This window comes from Pipistrellus hanaki (assembly GCF_964339955.1).
Source record: "Pipistrellus hanaki genome assembly, chromosome: 2".
NCBI classification, from domain to species: Eukaryota; Metazoa; Chordata; class Mammalia; order Chiroptera; family Vespertilionidae; genus Pipistrellus; species Pipistrellus hanaki.
Window position 1 is genome coordinate 141,730,018 of NC_140504.1, and position 14,072 is coordinate 141,744,089.

The window sequence follows — 14,072 nt, forward strand, 5'->3', positions numbered from 1 at the left end:
CTCTCTCTCCTTTCTCTTTTCTCTCTCTCTCCTCTTCCTCCTCCTCCTCCTCCCTTTATCCCCCCCTCCCTCTCCTTTCCTCTCTCTCTAAAAAAAGAAAAAAGTAGTGGAAAAAAAAGAATGGTTATATTTTCAAAATTCAATAATAAGGGCTGATCATAAATGTTAGTATGTTCAATGAATTAAATAAAATTTGTAAACCTGGCAGAGGAAGAAAAAGGGATCTGGTGGTAGGGGCTCCTTAAATATTGTGTAGTAAATGAAAAAAATAAATTCTTAATTAGTGGTGGGCACATATAATTCAAACGAGGAGTTCTGCATATTTGCTTCAAAGATTTTACTAATAAGATTGTAGACCTAAGTAACAGCAGTGAAAAATGTGACATGAATATACTTAGTTATTAATAAGCCAAAATACTAATCATGTTCATGAAGCATATATTCATTGTGATGCAACAGTGCTACTTAAAGTCACCTGAGGGAGATGGATCATGAGAGTAGGATTTATAGACTCGAATGTTCATGGGAGATCAGTAAGGAGCCATTTTTTTTTTCAAGTTTATTTGAGAAAAAACTGTCAGCAAACATAAGGATCTAAAGAGACAAAGACAAAACAGTTCCAATATGGAGCACCGTAAATGTGCTGTTGATCATTCAGACACTACAGCACTGCGTGGGGAACAGCATTGTCTGCTAAAAGCACTCACTCTGCCTTGTTAAAGAGTTACAGTGGCCTCCCCATCAGGATGGGGGCAGAGGCTGTGCTTGCTAGTCTTGTCTCTTGGTTGATGCTACTTACTTGAGCTTTCATTTTTAAATTTTTCTTTGTAAAGACATAGAAAGAGCATTTTTCTTGCTTGGCAATGCATAATTTCACATTTTCATTTGATTACTCTGTAGATTCTTGTTACTTTAATGCTCTCTGTGGCAGACATAGATTACAAAATCATGTTAAGGGAAATGTGCCATTCCATTTAATTTGGAAATTATCAAAGTAATCATGAAATTGTCAATCTGTATATTTTAAACTTTAAAATTATCTTTCATCTTTGGATACTTTTATTTTTGTGAAATCTCACGGTTCTAGAGCCTCATAGGTGATACCTTTGGTTCTTACTTGTTACAGACCCAGTTATACATGCACCTGACAAACTACTCTGTGAACAAACACAATGAGCGTTTTGAAAGGGATGAGACAGAAAACAAGGGCAGCAAACGCTCCATCAAATGGTTTACAGAATTCCTGCAAGCAAATCAACATGATGTTGCCAAGTTTTGGAGTGACATTTCAGTAAGAGTATACTATTCCACAATTATGACTGTCTTTCCTCAGATTAAATTAAAGGATCGCCAAGCATTTTAAATAAAGAGCAGATTGTATTAGATTGGGCAGATAAGGTATGTTTTCATGAAGGAAGTAGAATTTGGGATGGACCTTGATAGATAAGTAGTATTTTCACTGCTAGGGATGGGAGAGGGAATTCTAGGTGGAGGTGAAAACATAAGTAAAAGCGTGGAGAGGTGTGAGAGTACTGGTAAGTGGTGCAGGTTGGTACATTTGGTATTTGTGGGAGAGGCATGAAGGGTTATGGCTGGAAAGATATGTAGAAGCTAAATTTCAGGTCTGATAATCAAGGCTTAACGTCCAGTTTTTAAGGGAGGAGAATAATAAGGTCAAGCACTATGCACTAAAAGGTAAATCTGAAAAAGGGTGTGGGATGGGTTGTTAGAGTGAAGACCCAGAGTAGGTAAAAGAGCCTTTGGGAGTACTTTTAGTGAAAAGAACGGCCTAAACTGGACACAATAAAGGGGTGGCAATGAGGTAAATGTGGGGATTAATTGAATGTTCAGAATGGGAGAGAAGTACTCAGAGGGAGAATGAGTTTGGCATTATCTGACATAGAATAGGAAGGAATTTATTTTTGAAAAGATTTAGAACTTAGTTTTGCAGATGAGGGAAAATAGTTTTACTTATTTATTTCTTTATTCATTCCTTTATCCAATAAACATTTATTGAACTCATAATATAAGCCTATCTCTGGCTGATAAATTGAAGGTTTATAAGTTACTCCTCCAGTTCTTGAAAAACTTAGAGTTTGGCAGGAAAAACCAGCACAAAAATTGTTATTAAAATGCAGTGTAGCAAGCACAACAGCAGAGGCAGCAGTGGATTCTGTGGGAGGCAGAGGAAACCACATACAGTAGCTTTGGGTGGGTGGTGAGAGAGGAGGACTTCTTGGAGGCATTGACTTCCGAACTAAGTTTTTAAAAGTCCGTGAGGCTATGATGATGAATTTTACTTTAGATGTGTTAAACCTAAAATGCTGTCTCAGGCAGAAAGATCAGAAATGTGTTTGTGCTGCAATTGATATGTAACGCCATGGCAGTGGATGAAATTCCAAAAAGTAAAGGTAATGAGAAAAAAAGATATTAGAAGGTAACTTTGGTGAAACAGACCCTTTATTAATCCTAGCAGAAGTATTAAAATGGTATTCCAAGTTAGAAGACTTTATCTATTGAAAATAATGTGATTAGGGCTATAGAATTTGATTTGGCTTTTCTTTGGGGACAAATAATATATCTAATAAAAGCCTAAGCGACTGTTATGGTGGAATGACCAGAACAAAAAAAATGTTCTAATGATAGATTTATTACCAGTGTGGATCAGAAGAATCAGAGTTGAGAAGTTTATTTTGGGGCGGTAGCTCTTTGATGGAAGATCATACATTATATTAACTGGATGATTTAATGAGTGGGCTATTTGATGATTAGCATAGTGAGACCAAGGAAACTTTATATCCCCTCTGATATTCTTTTTTTCTTTACCAAATATTTCATGTCCATATGGGAATATCTTTGTGAAAAGGTGGCACCTGTTGGGCTGCCTTGGTGAAGTATGTATAGAGAGAATCAATCAGAGAAAAGTGAGTATCATGAGCTTGTAAGTGGTACTTTTCCCTCATGATTAAATTTGGAGAAGGTATAGAAGTAAGGCTAATATTATTAGTAGGTTAGGCAATTGACTTTTCTGTGAAAGCTTATAGTATAGCTTTCAGTTATGATGTACACATGACCAATGTGAGTCTATTATTTACTTAACACTTAATAAATTATTTTTTCCAAGTACATTTCTTACATTTATCTTGTCAGATCTTCTGCATTTATTTAGTTATTTAAAATTTTGTCTTTATTCAGAATTACATGTACTTTATATAGATCTCTTTGTTAAAGGTGTCAACAAAATACTATTTTATAAAAACAATGTTAGGAGGAGGTGGAAAAGGAAAAATGTAGTAGATTTTTATCTTTATGTTATAGTTTATAAATTTTATGAATTTAACTTAAGGCTTTTAAAAAATTATCTCTCTTTTGGGAGTAATAAAAGTAACTGCCTATATCTAAAAACTAGCAATACCTTCTATGAAGCAAAGAAATGTGTTTTTGTGCTACTTAATAATGAGTAGAAAATCAGATTAAAAATGATTGTAATCATTCATAAAACCATCTTTACTGAACGCCGCCTTTTTGTATATTTTGTGTACAAGTCTACAAATCATATTTCAAAGCAATGACACAGGAAAGAATTGGTGAAATTTGATTTGTGCTTGGTTATATCACTCCTGATTTCATATATACCTGCAAGCTTGCCTTTCTAAAAAAAAAAAAAAGGAGAGATTGGTAAGCAGGGTCTATTAATTCCCCCCACTGTCTTGTTCTACACAGACACTTAATAGCCAAGGTTTTAGCTTTTTTTTTTACTCTCCAGTTGTTTTAGTAATATCTCCAAAGATTTATATGGAATGCTTTTTGTCTTTTATCTTTAAATTCTTTGGCGTTACCTTTAATTTGTTATTTTGAATACAATTTTCTGAAAACAACCTCATGGTATCTCTGACTCTTACTTCCAGATAGCAGCTGGGTTGAGATTCTGGGTATCAGTGAGATTAATTTCTGTCTTCCATTTTCTTCTCCCATATCATTAAATATTGCGCCCAGCAGGTAGTAGGATTTTGTGTCTGACCTGACGTATGAGATGGACTTCTAGTGGAATAATAGAATAACTGTAACAGTAATTTTAGTTAAGCTGCTAACACTTAGTTCAGGTTAATGTGTTCTGGTCGCTATACCATGAGTTTCACCTGGAGTCTCACTTTGTCCTTTTGTCACTCTTTTGCAGCAGGTATTATTGCTATTGCCAGTTTACATTTGGCAACAGTACCTGTGGAGAGGCAGTTCCAAAGACAATATAGTCTAAGCCAGGGGTCTGCAACCTTTAAGACATAAAGAGCCACTTGGACCCGTTTCTGAAAGAAAAAAAAACCTGGGAGCCACAAAACCATTGCGACATTTAAAACAAATATAACACTGCATATATTATTTCTTACCTTAATGCTATATACCGGATCGTGCAGTTAGCTGTCAATCTGAAGAAAAAAAGGAGTTTTTCACTTAACAATGTAAAATATATTTTTGCAAATTAATAGCTAATTAAAATATTTAATTTACCTGGTTAATGGGATTTTTGCTCCTGAACCTCAGTGCACAGTGTCAGCACATCAGGGCTGTAAGACGTTACCTTCATTTTCACACAGGCTTGCAAGTTGTCGGAGCTGCGGTAAAGCTTCAAAAGAGCCGCATGCGGCTCTGGAGCCGCAGGTTGCCGACATCTGGCTAAGCAAAAACCAGCGGGACAGCTTTTCAACAATTCATAGCTTGTTCTCCAACTTCAGTTCAACAACTTTTTGCTCTATTGGCATCAGTAACTCAGCCCCATCATATTCTGTGTCCTCACAGAAATGATGACAGCCAGCTCACTCACTGGCAGTATTGCATCACTGCACAAAGAAACCCAGCTCTCCGGGATTCTCTCCTCGCTCTTTCCAGCCGATGTCCAAGTGGATGGCCTGTCATGTCGTTTGTGAAATTTTTACACATTTGTTCACAAACATTTTTGAGCATCTATTAAATGTGAGGTACTATGGTAGGCACTGCAATGGGGCTGTAAACCAGACACACAAGGACCCTGCTCTAACAAAACAAGGGAACCGTCGGCTGGTTCTGTGCTGCGAAGTTATGCAGGAAGGGATGTTGGGTGGTGGTTCTGATTCCGGGTCAGAGATGGCTAATCTGAATATCAAGGATCCAGACATAGGCATAGGGGGAGAAGAATGTCCCAAGCAGAGGGAACAGTTACTGGGATGATTCCAGAGGAGACAAGTGTGGCGGGAGCTTAGCGGGACCAGGAAGAGTTGGATGGGGAGAAGTCCGGGCAGTGGGGGGCTAGATGCCCCAGGGCTAGTTTGTAAGTCCAGACCTTAGCAGTGGTTCTCAACCTTTCTAATGCCGTGACGCTTTAATACAGTTCCTCATGTGGTGGTGACCCTCAACCATAAAATTATTTTCGTTGCTACTTCATAACTGTAATTTTGCTACTCTTATGAATTGTAATGTAAATATCTGATGGTCTTAGGCTCTACAGCAGCTGTTCTCTACAGCAGCAGTTCTAAACCTGTGGGTTACAACCGCTAGCAGGGTCGCCTTTGACCATCAGAAAACACAGATATTTACATTATGATTCATTAATAGTAGCAAAATTACAGTGATGAAGTAGCAACGAAAATAATTTTATGCTTGGGGGTCACCACCACATGAGGAACTGTATTAAAGCGTCGCGGCATTAGAAAGGTTGAGAACCACTGCCTCATTGCCACATGTGTAAATGAGGAAGAAATAAGGCATTTTCACCTTTTAAAAATCTGTGCTTGTAGGAATTGGTTGTTAAGACTCTCATTGTGGCAGAGCCTCATGTCCTGCATGCTTACCGGATGTGCAGACCTGGGCAGCCTCCGGGGAGTGAAAGTGTCTGCTTCGAAGTCCTGGGATTTGATATTTTGTTGGACAGAAAGCTAAAGCCGTGGCTTCTGGAGGTAAGGCACTTTTAAGAAGAGATGTTATCACTGTGTATTAAGCCATATGTTTTTAAATGTGTACTTGGCACTGTTGTCTCATTGACTGAGCAGAAAGAGGCCTGAATGGAGTGTGTGGGAGGAAAGAGAATGAAAATTCATGGAACAGAGCAGTTCTAAGAAAGGATCAATATGTGTTTGATATTACTTTTCCCAAATTAGTATTGAACTTGTAGGCCAGGAATTTTGAATATATGTATGGATCTACTTTTACTGATTTTTTTTAATCTACTTCCTCCAATATTTTCTCAGCCTCAGGGCTCCGCCACTTCATGACATGAAGGTGCTGTCTTTCCTCTCTGTGTGGGCGCCTGGGCCTCGGGACCACAGCCTCTCTGTCCTCAGTGTGTCTCCCCTCATGCTCTCCAAGAGAGATGCTCCAATGGGTTCATTAATCCTGACACCCGGTTGGCTTGAAGGTTCCTTTCTGGCCATATCTCATACCTGGGGTTCCCTCATGTCCAGCCCATCAGCGGTGTGCCTTTGGGCTTTCTGCAAGTCCCTGCTATGGGCAGAGTTGTCATTCCTTTTATTTATAAAAGGTCACTCAACATCTGGAAAACATAGAATACTATACAGGAAAAAATAAAAGTGATTTCTTTTAAAGATTTTTTTATACCTTTTCTTCCAGTCTTAATTTATAATATATCCAGAAGAAACTTTAGGTTGCAGAATGTATGGTCACAAAGTACCACATGTAGGAAACTTTATCAGGAAAATAGCACGTTTCTAAACACTTAATGCTTACAAGTTATATTTTTGAGGGATATATTCTGGTAAAATATATCAGCAGCAATTACCTTTCAGTTTAAGTTTGATTCTCTCTCTCTTTTTTGTTAATGCTTTAGAAGTTTGCAGCTATATCTTTAATATCAAGGCTTGCAAAAGAAAATTGAATGAGTGATAGATGAGATAAAAACATTCAAAATATATTCTTAGGGAAGAATGCTTTTCTAATTTGGGGGCCAGTGGTTTCCTGTGTGTATTGAATGCACTATGAGCAAATAATATGTGTATTTCCAATCACAGTTTTGCTCCTGCTCAGGTCCTAGAAATAAGATGAATATGAGGAAGGTTGCTTATCCTTTAGCTCCCTCCATTGGATATCAAAGCACTTGACTGTACCATGTCTAGTGTACTGAGGCATGACACTGTCCTAGGGTTATTGTTTTGTCAGCTGTATTTTTTCTATCCCTGCTGCTTGTCTTCTGTCCTTATGGGAAGGCACATGCAGGAGGTACAGCTGCAAGGAGAGCAGGGATTAATGACTTTATAGACATTTACAGTTTTTAAAAGCAGTGGCCTGATTGGAACTTAGCTGGGCAAACCAGAATTGATTGAATGGTAGAATTCTGTTTTTTTTTTTTGTTTTTAAGGCTCAAAATACCATTGTTTGCATTAATGTTTCTTCTACTTTATTCTTTCCTTCATTTTCACGTCAATAAGAACCATTACAACATTCCATAATAACCAACGGCTAAATGCCATTGTTTGCATTAACATGTTTTCATTTTCTATTCATTTTTTCCCCCCATAATTTCTGGATTAATCAGAACCATTAAAAAACTCCAAAACAAAACAAAACTAACAGCTGTGGAGAATGAACATTTAATTATATTAAAATAGTGAAAAGAACCTTATGTAGATTTTGTTTGTTTGTATTTTCCTCTGTAATGATAGTGGTTCTAATATGTAGTTAAAAACCTTTTGGCGCCATCCAGTGGAGCAACGAAGAAGGTGCTTCTGAGAATGTGATGGTAACTTTTAGTTCACTGGAATAATTGCCAGTAATGATTTGTAGAGGCAAATTGCAGAAATTTTCAAGCTTAGAAAACATTTTTAGGGAAAAACATTGAATTGGGTGGATATGATACTCATATTTTAAATATCCTTGAATTAATTTCTTTTAAAAATATTTTAAATTGATTTTAAAGAAGAAGGGAGAGGGAGAGAGAGATAGAAATATCAATGTTTTCAGCTGCCTCTTGCATGCCCCACCGTGGGGATTGAACCTACAACCCAGAGATGTGCCCTGGTGGGAATTAAACCAGGACTTCCTGGTTTATAGGTCAATGCTCAACCTCTGAGTCATGCCAGCAGGGCCTTGAATTAATTTTTTTTTTTTTTTAAATATATTTTATTGATATTTTACAGAGAGGAAGGGAGAGAGATAGAGAGCTAGAAACGTCGATGAGAGAGAAACATCGACCAGCTGCCTCTTGCACACCCCCTACCGGGGATGTGCCCGCAACCAAGGTACATGCCCTTGACCGGAATCGAACCCGGGACCTTTCAGTCCGCAGACCGACGCTCTACCACTGAGCCAAACCGGTTTCAGCTGAATTAATTTTAATAAGTCATTTTGCCAGGTGGTAGAGATACCAGAAGAATAAGACAAAAAACATCTGTGGGGACTCAGATATGTATTTTATGGTAGTGGTTGTAGGTATAAGTGGAAGCAGGGTGCCGGAACAAACAATAAACTGACTAACCTCTCTGTGTTCATGTGTGTATTGAGAGTTAAAACAATCTTTGCAAAAGAGAGAACACCTGAACAGGGTATTTAGAGGGTGGGATAGGGGTTGGGGTTTGGAGAAATGGGGGTGGTGTGGGGAGAAGCACTAATTTAGGAGCACAGAACCTGTTCTGGATATTTTTATATGTGCATGAAATGATTGTGCTTGTTTTGATAATATAAGTATGATTTGGATAGCTAACAAATGATACTAATTTAATTTGCTTTCTAATAATTTTTATTTTTGCCTTTTTTTACAAATTGCTGAATTTTAAGACTATAACATTGGCTAGGTTTTGTCTGTTTTAGAATTCAGGCAATGAGAACTAGAGAAGCCATCAACATTACAGAGTAGAATTTTGGCTGTATGAAACCCAAATTTCAGAGTTTTTTCTGTGAGCCATTTGCGGTTCTTCTCTTATTTTTTTTTTTTTTTGTACCATTCTCATAAAAATTTTAAAAATCCAAGATGTTAATTGAACAAAAGGTGTTTTGTTCTGTTTAACCTTTTCATGTATTAGTTTAATTGGTTACATTTCTTCATCGACCAGTTTCTTTTATGTGATAGCAGGGGGGAGACTTTGAAATAGATAAGAGAGAGGAGTCTGAGATTGTATTGTTCCAAATTACCATCCTGCAGGAGGGAGATGCCTGGCAGAATTCCAGGCTACAGTTTTAGAATGGAACTCCTAAGAGATTCTATACAGATAACATTTCAGTGGGTCAATTAATAACCTAAATATTTGGTTAATTTTATAATCGGTTACTTATATATAATAGCAGAACTATCACTGTATTATAAATTCTAGAGATTTGAGTCACTATGGAATGGTTGAAACATTTTTCATATAAAAGACATCATCCTTTCTCTGCATGTTTAAGAGATAACACTTGGCTGAAACCGGTTTGGCTCAGCTGTAGAGCGTTGGTCTGCGGACTGAAAGGTCCCAGGTTCGATTCCGGTCAAGGGCATATACATTGGTTGCGGGCACATCCCCAGCAAGAGGCAGCTGGTCGATGTTTCTCTCTCATCAACAATTCTAGCTCTCTCTCTCTCTCCCTTCCTCTCTATAAAAAATCAATAAAAAATATATTAGAAAAAAAGAGATAACACTTGAATAACACTGGAATAAATGGATGTTCTTGCAATTGCCAAGCTACTCCCTTCCCGTAAGAGCACAACACACAGGCGGGAATATGTTAATCACCTTCTGAATCAGAAATTAGCAAAGGAGAAATAAGTTTGGCATCTATAATAATAAAAGCATAATATGCTAATTAGACTGGACTTCCTTTCAAACATCATTCTGGACAACCTTCTGGATGAAGCTGGGGCTATGAGAGAAACCCGGGTCCCGGGTGCCGGAGGGAATCTGTGCTGGCAGCTGGGGGAAGGAAAGCCTACTCTTGCATGAATTTCATGCACCAGGCCTCTAGTATCTCTATAAAAAGACTGTCATGCATCCCTCAAAATGTTGGCATGGGAGATTTTCATGATACATTGTTAAAAGAAAACTTGGATTGTAAAATAATATAATTAAATATAGACATTGAGAAGGGAAAATGAATATTATAAATAGGCATAACAAATATCTGGAATACCATTTATTACAAGAATAACAATACACTACTAGGTAGTCAGGTTACAGGTGATCTTTCTGTTTTTTTATTTAGCCTTTATTTACTAATTTTTCTGCAGGGATCCCATGCCACATTCCTAATTAGAGGCATTTGTATTTCTGAATGATTTCTTAAGTTTAATGTGTTTTTTCGTTCAGCTTTTGTAAAATGCATGCCATCAACTACCTTCTCTCTCCTGGTGATGGATTTGTATCACACAGCCCTTGTCTATGTCCCGTAGCATATGATTTTAGGTAGCCTGTGGGGTCATCTGGTGGTCATGAAGCCAACCTGCAGCTGTGAACTCAGCTGTGTTTAATTTCTTAAACACGGGCTGTTCCAGTTACATTTTCAAAACAACAATAAAGACAAAAAACTCCAGCTGCTGAAGTGGGAGTATATTATCTAACGGATTTCTGGGTACATACAGTTATGTTTTGCTTTTTGTCTAATGAAATCCTGGCAATGATGTCGGAAATGACATCACAACCACACATGGCTCATTTATTCCATTGAGTCCTTATATAGCTAGAAAGTTCACAGGGGTTAGTCTGCAGCTGCCCTTAATGACATCTTCTGAGTAATATGTACTCAGTGCCTTTGGAAATGAAAATTGATGAATCTTGACTGATCCAGGTAGGAAGAAGCAAAGTTTATTTTTTAGTCAGCAATAGGAGGATGAGTCACTTTTACTTCTCTGAAGTTAAAACTCAGAGTGCTTGGGGTAATTTGGTTAAAGAGAGTAGAGAGGAGGGGGTAGGCAGATATGCTGACCGGAGATCCTGAGCCAAGGCCTATGGGGGAAAGGGGTGGTGATAGTCACTTCCTTACGCCCTGGCTTAGGATGATGGGGAAGGGAGGCTTGTCAATAGTAACCAGGTGATTACAGGCAGAGCTTTGAGGTTTATTGTAGAGTCCTTCTACTGGTTGGGGATTCCACATTAGATTAACAAATATGTATTAAATACAGGGCATCCCAAAATATATACACACACTTTAATAAAGGCAGTTTTTATTAAAATTCATTTCATATTCAAAATTGAGCGATAAGATGTTAAAGTATGTATACAATTTTGGGGGAACACCCCATATTTTTTAGCCAACCCACATTTGGCTACTCTCATTGTTTTCTTTGTAAATTTTAGATCAACCGAGCTCCGAGCTTTGGGACTGATCAGAAAATAGACTATGACGTAAAAAGGGGAGTGCTGCTAAATGCACTGAAGCTCCTCAACATCAGGTAAAGTATTCCCTCCATCTTTTGGAAAGTTTTTGTGACATCTGACATAGAGCATTCATTTGTACATGGGATTGGCTTGACATTTTTTGTATTTTATATTTTGAATTTCTTGATTAAATTCTTCAGATTTATTTATTTAGTATCTTTTAATCTCCTCTAACACATAGGTTTTTTCTTCTCCTTAAGGGTCTGAACCTACAGTAAATAAATATGGTTAAGTTAGAGTATTTCTATACTTATCCTATATAATAAAAGCCCAATATGCAAATTGACCAAACAGCAGAAAAACCAGTTGCTATGACAGGCACTGACCACCAGGGGGCAGACGCTCAATGCAGGAGCTGCCCTCCTGTGGTCAGTGCGTTCACTAAGGAGCAGCAAGTTTAATATAGAATACTAGAGACCTGTTACAGGAAGATTCTTGCAAGAATAGGGCTTCCTCAGGCCTATTCCTGAAAGAATAGAGCTTTCTGCACTGGAGTGAAGCAGATAAGGGAGCGGGCTTCCCTCCATTCTCTGCCACCCTGCTTGCTTCTCCCCAGCTTCACTCCCTTCTGTAGCACTTGGCTTCCTTCTACACTGTCTTCAGTGTTTTCTCCGCACCTGTGTATGCAAACCAACCACCATCTTTGTTGAGTTAACTTGCATACTCTCTCTGATTGGCTGGTGAGCATAGTAGAGGGACGGTCAATCTGCATGTTTCTCTTTTATTAGTGTAGATGAGGTTGAATTGGAGACTGCCTTAGGAAATGCTCTAGATTATTTCCTCATCTTATAAGAAGAAACTGAAGCAGAGAGGTCATTCAGAAAGTAAAACATCTCAAACATGGATTTCCTGCCTTTCTATCTAGAGGTCTTCCCAATATATCTTGCTACTTGGGTAAATAGAAAAGAAAGGCAGTTGTTAAGTGAGGCTTAACTTTCCCATTGAAAAAATATTTGAGAGATTTCCCCCACTCCTCCCCGCCCCCCCCCCTTTTTTTTGTTAAGAATGAATAATATTCTGATTCTGTTGTATTATGCACCACATTTTCTTTATACATTCATCCACTGGTGGCATTTAGTTTGCTATTGTCTTGGCTATTGTGACTAATGCTGAAATATGTACGGGAGTGCAGATATTGATATAAATCCTAATTTCAACTCCTTTGGATATATATACCCAGAAGTTGCAGTGTATATGATCATAGATGTCAAATATTCAAAACACTATTATATTGGAAAGCTTTTGACTCATGAAATAAATATTTTAGAAGTTTAACTGAACTTCTCAAAGAAGTAATGAAATATTTGCAATTATAAGTGTTGAAACAGCACTTAAGAGTGTTGGCTTACAGGATCTATAAGGTTTTTTGATCTTACAGATTTTATTATTTCAATTGATTCCACTTGTCATTCTAAGAGCTTTAAAGAAGCTGTTGGATGTTTCCATGTAATTTGTTTATGTTAAATGTTTCTAAGCACTTAACAAATACCTGATAGAAAAGTACCTTTCTTGGAAAGCATCATTAGAAAAAGAGATAGACATATAAATTTGTTCAAAAATGTCCATATGACTCCTTCTTTTGCCAATTAAAGAACGATTTGCCTAAATTCTGCTGATATCTCAATTATGTTAAAAGAAATGAAAATGATTTCTTATTTATTTATTTAGCTTACACGGTATCATTATTTTGAATTGCTTAAGCAATATGCCTAAACTTTTTTTTTTTTTTTTTTTTGGCATTTACTGTTATTGTATAAGTAGGCCTTGAATTTTCTTTTTCTTTCTGGCGTGTCTTTTGACGTTGCCAGTGATGGTTCCAATTCAGGACCTTAACTATGGGTGTTTTTGGTCTTTATTTATTATTTATTTATTTTATTGATTTTTCCACAGAGGGGAAGGGAGAGGGATAGAGAGCTAGAAATGTTGATGAGAGAGAAACATCAACCAGCTGCTTCCTGCACACCCCCTGCCGGGGATGTGCCCGCAACCAACGTACATGCCCTTGACCGGAATCGAACCTGAGACCTTTCAGTCAACAGGGCAACGCTCTATCCACTGAGCCAAACCGGTTTTGGCTGTTTTTGGTTTTCTTAAAAGAGATATATACATTGAAACAGTGAGACATTTCTAGGCTTAAAACTAAGGGATAATTGGACTTCATATTTCTTAATTTTCTCTTTGTTCCACTAAGAGAATTTAGCTCAATTCATAACAGTTAGAGCATATGCTAATGAAGCTTAGGTTGCAGCAGTGCCTTTTCTCTCCAGCCAGATGGAGGGCTCCTTGGGCATATGTTAGACTTGTATTTCTCTATGAGGAGGTTTGCGATGGGCACATCATCCTATCTAATAAAAAGGGAATCTGCTGATTGACCCTCACACCGTCACAAAGATGGCGGTACCCACAGCCAATAAGGAGGGAATATGCTAATTGACTGCCCCATCCTCAAAGTTGGTGCCAACCACAGCCAATAAGAAGGGGATATGCTAATTGACCACCCCACCCTCAAAGTTGTCAGTGCCACAGCCAATAAGAAAGGAATATGCTAATTGACTGCCCCGCCCTCAAAGATGGTGGCACCCACAGCTAACAAGGATGGAATATGCTAATTGACTGCCTTGCCTTCAAAGATGGCAGCTCTCACAGCCAATAAGGAGGGAATATGCTAATTGACCGCCCCACCTTAAAAGATGGTGGTACCACAACAACAAGAAGTGCAGCAAGGCTAGGCCATCCCCAGGCGGC

At 37.9% G+C, this 14,072-nt stretch overlaps 1 protein-coding gene across 6 annotated transcripts in view; it reads left to right on the forward strand.

The window, feature by feature from the left end:
- Positions 1–14,072, forward strand: part of TTLL7 (tubulin tyrosine ligase like 7) — a 172,064-nt gene that overhangs the window by 58,846 nt on the left and 99,146 nt on the right. For all 6 annotated transcript variants that reach the window (XM_084873208.1, XM_084873211.1, XM_084873213.1 and 3 more), the window contains exons 8-10: positions 1,127–1,291; positions 5,769–5,927; positions 11,247–11,341. In XM_084873208.1, coding sequence (XP_084729334.1) covers positions 1,127–1,291; positions 5,769–5,927; positions 11,247–11,341 — 419 coding nt within the window. The remainder of the gene's footprint in view (positions 1–1,126; positions 1,292–5,768; positions 5,928–11,246; positions 11,342–14,072) is intronic.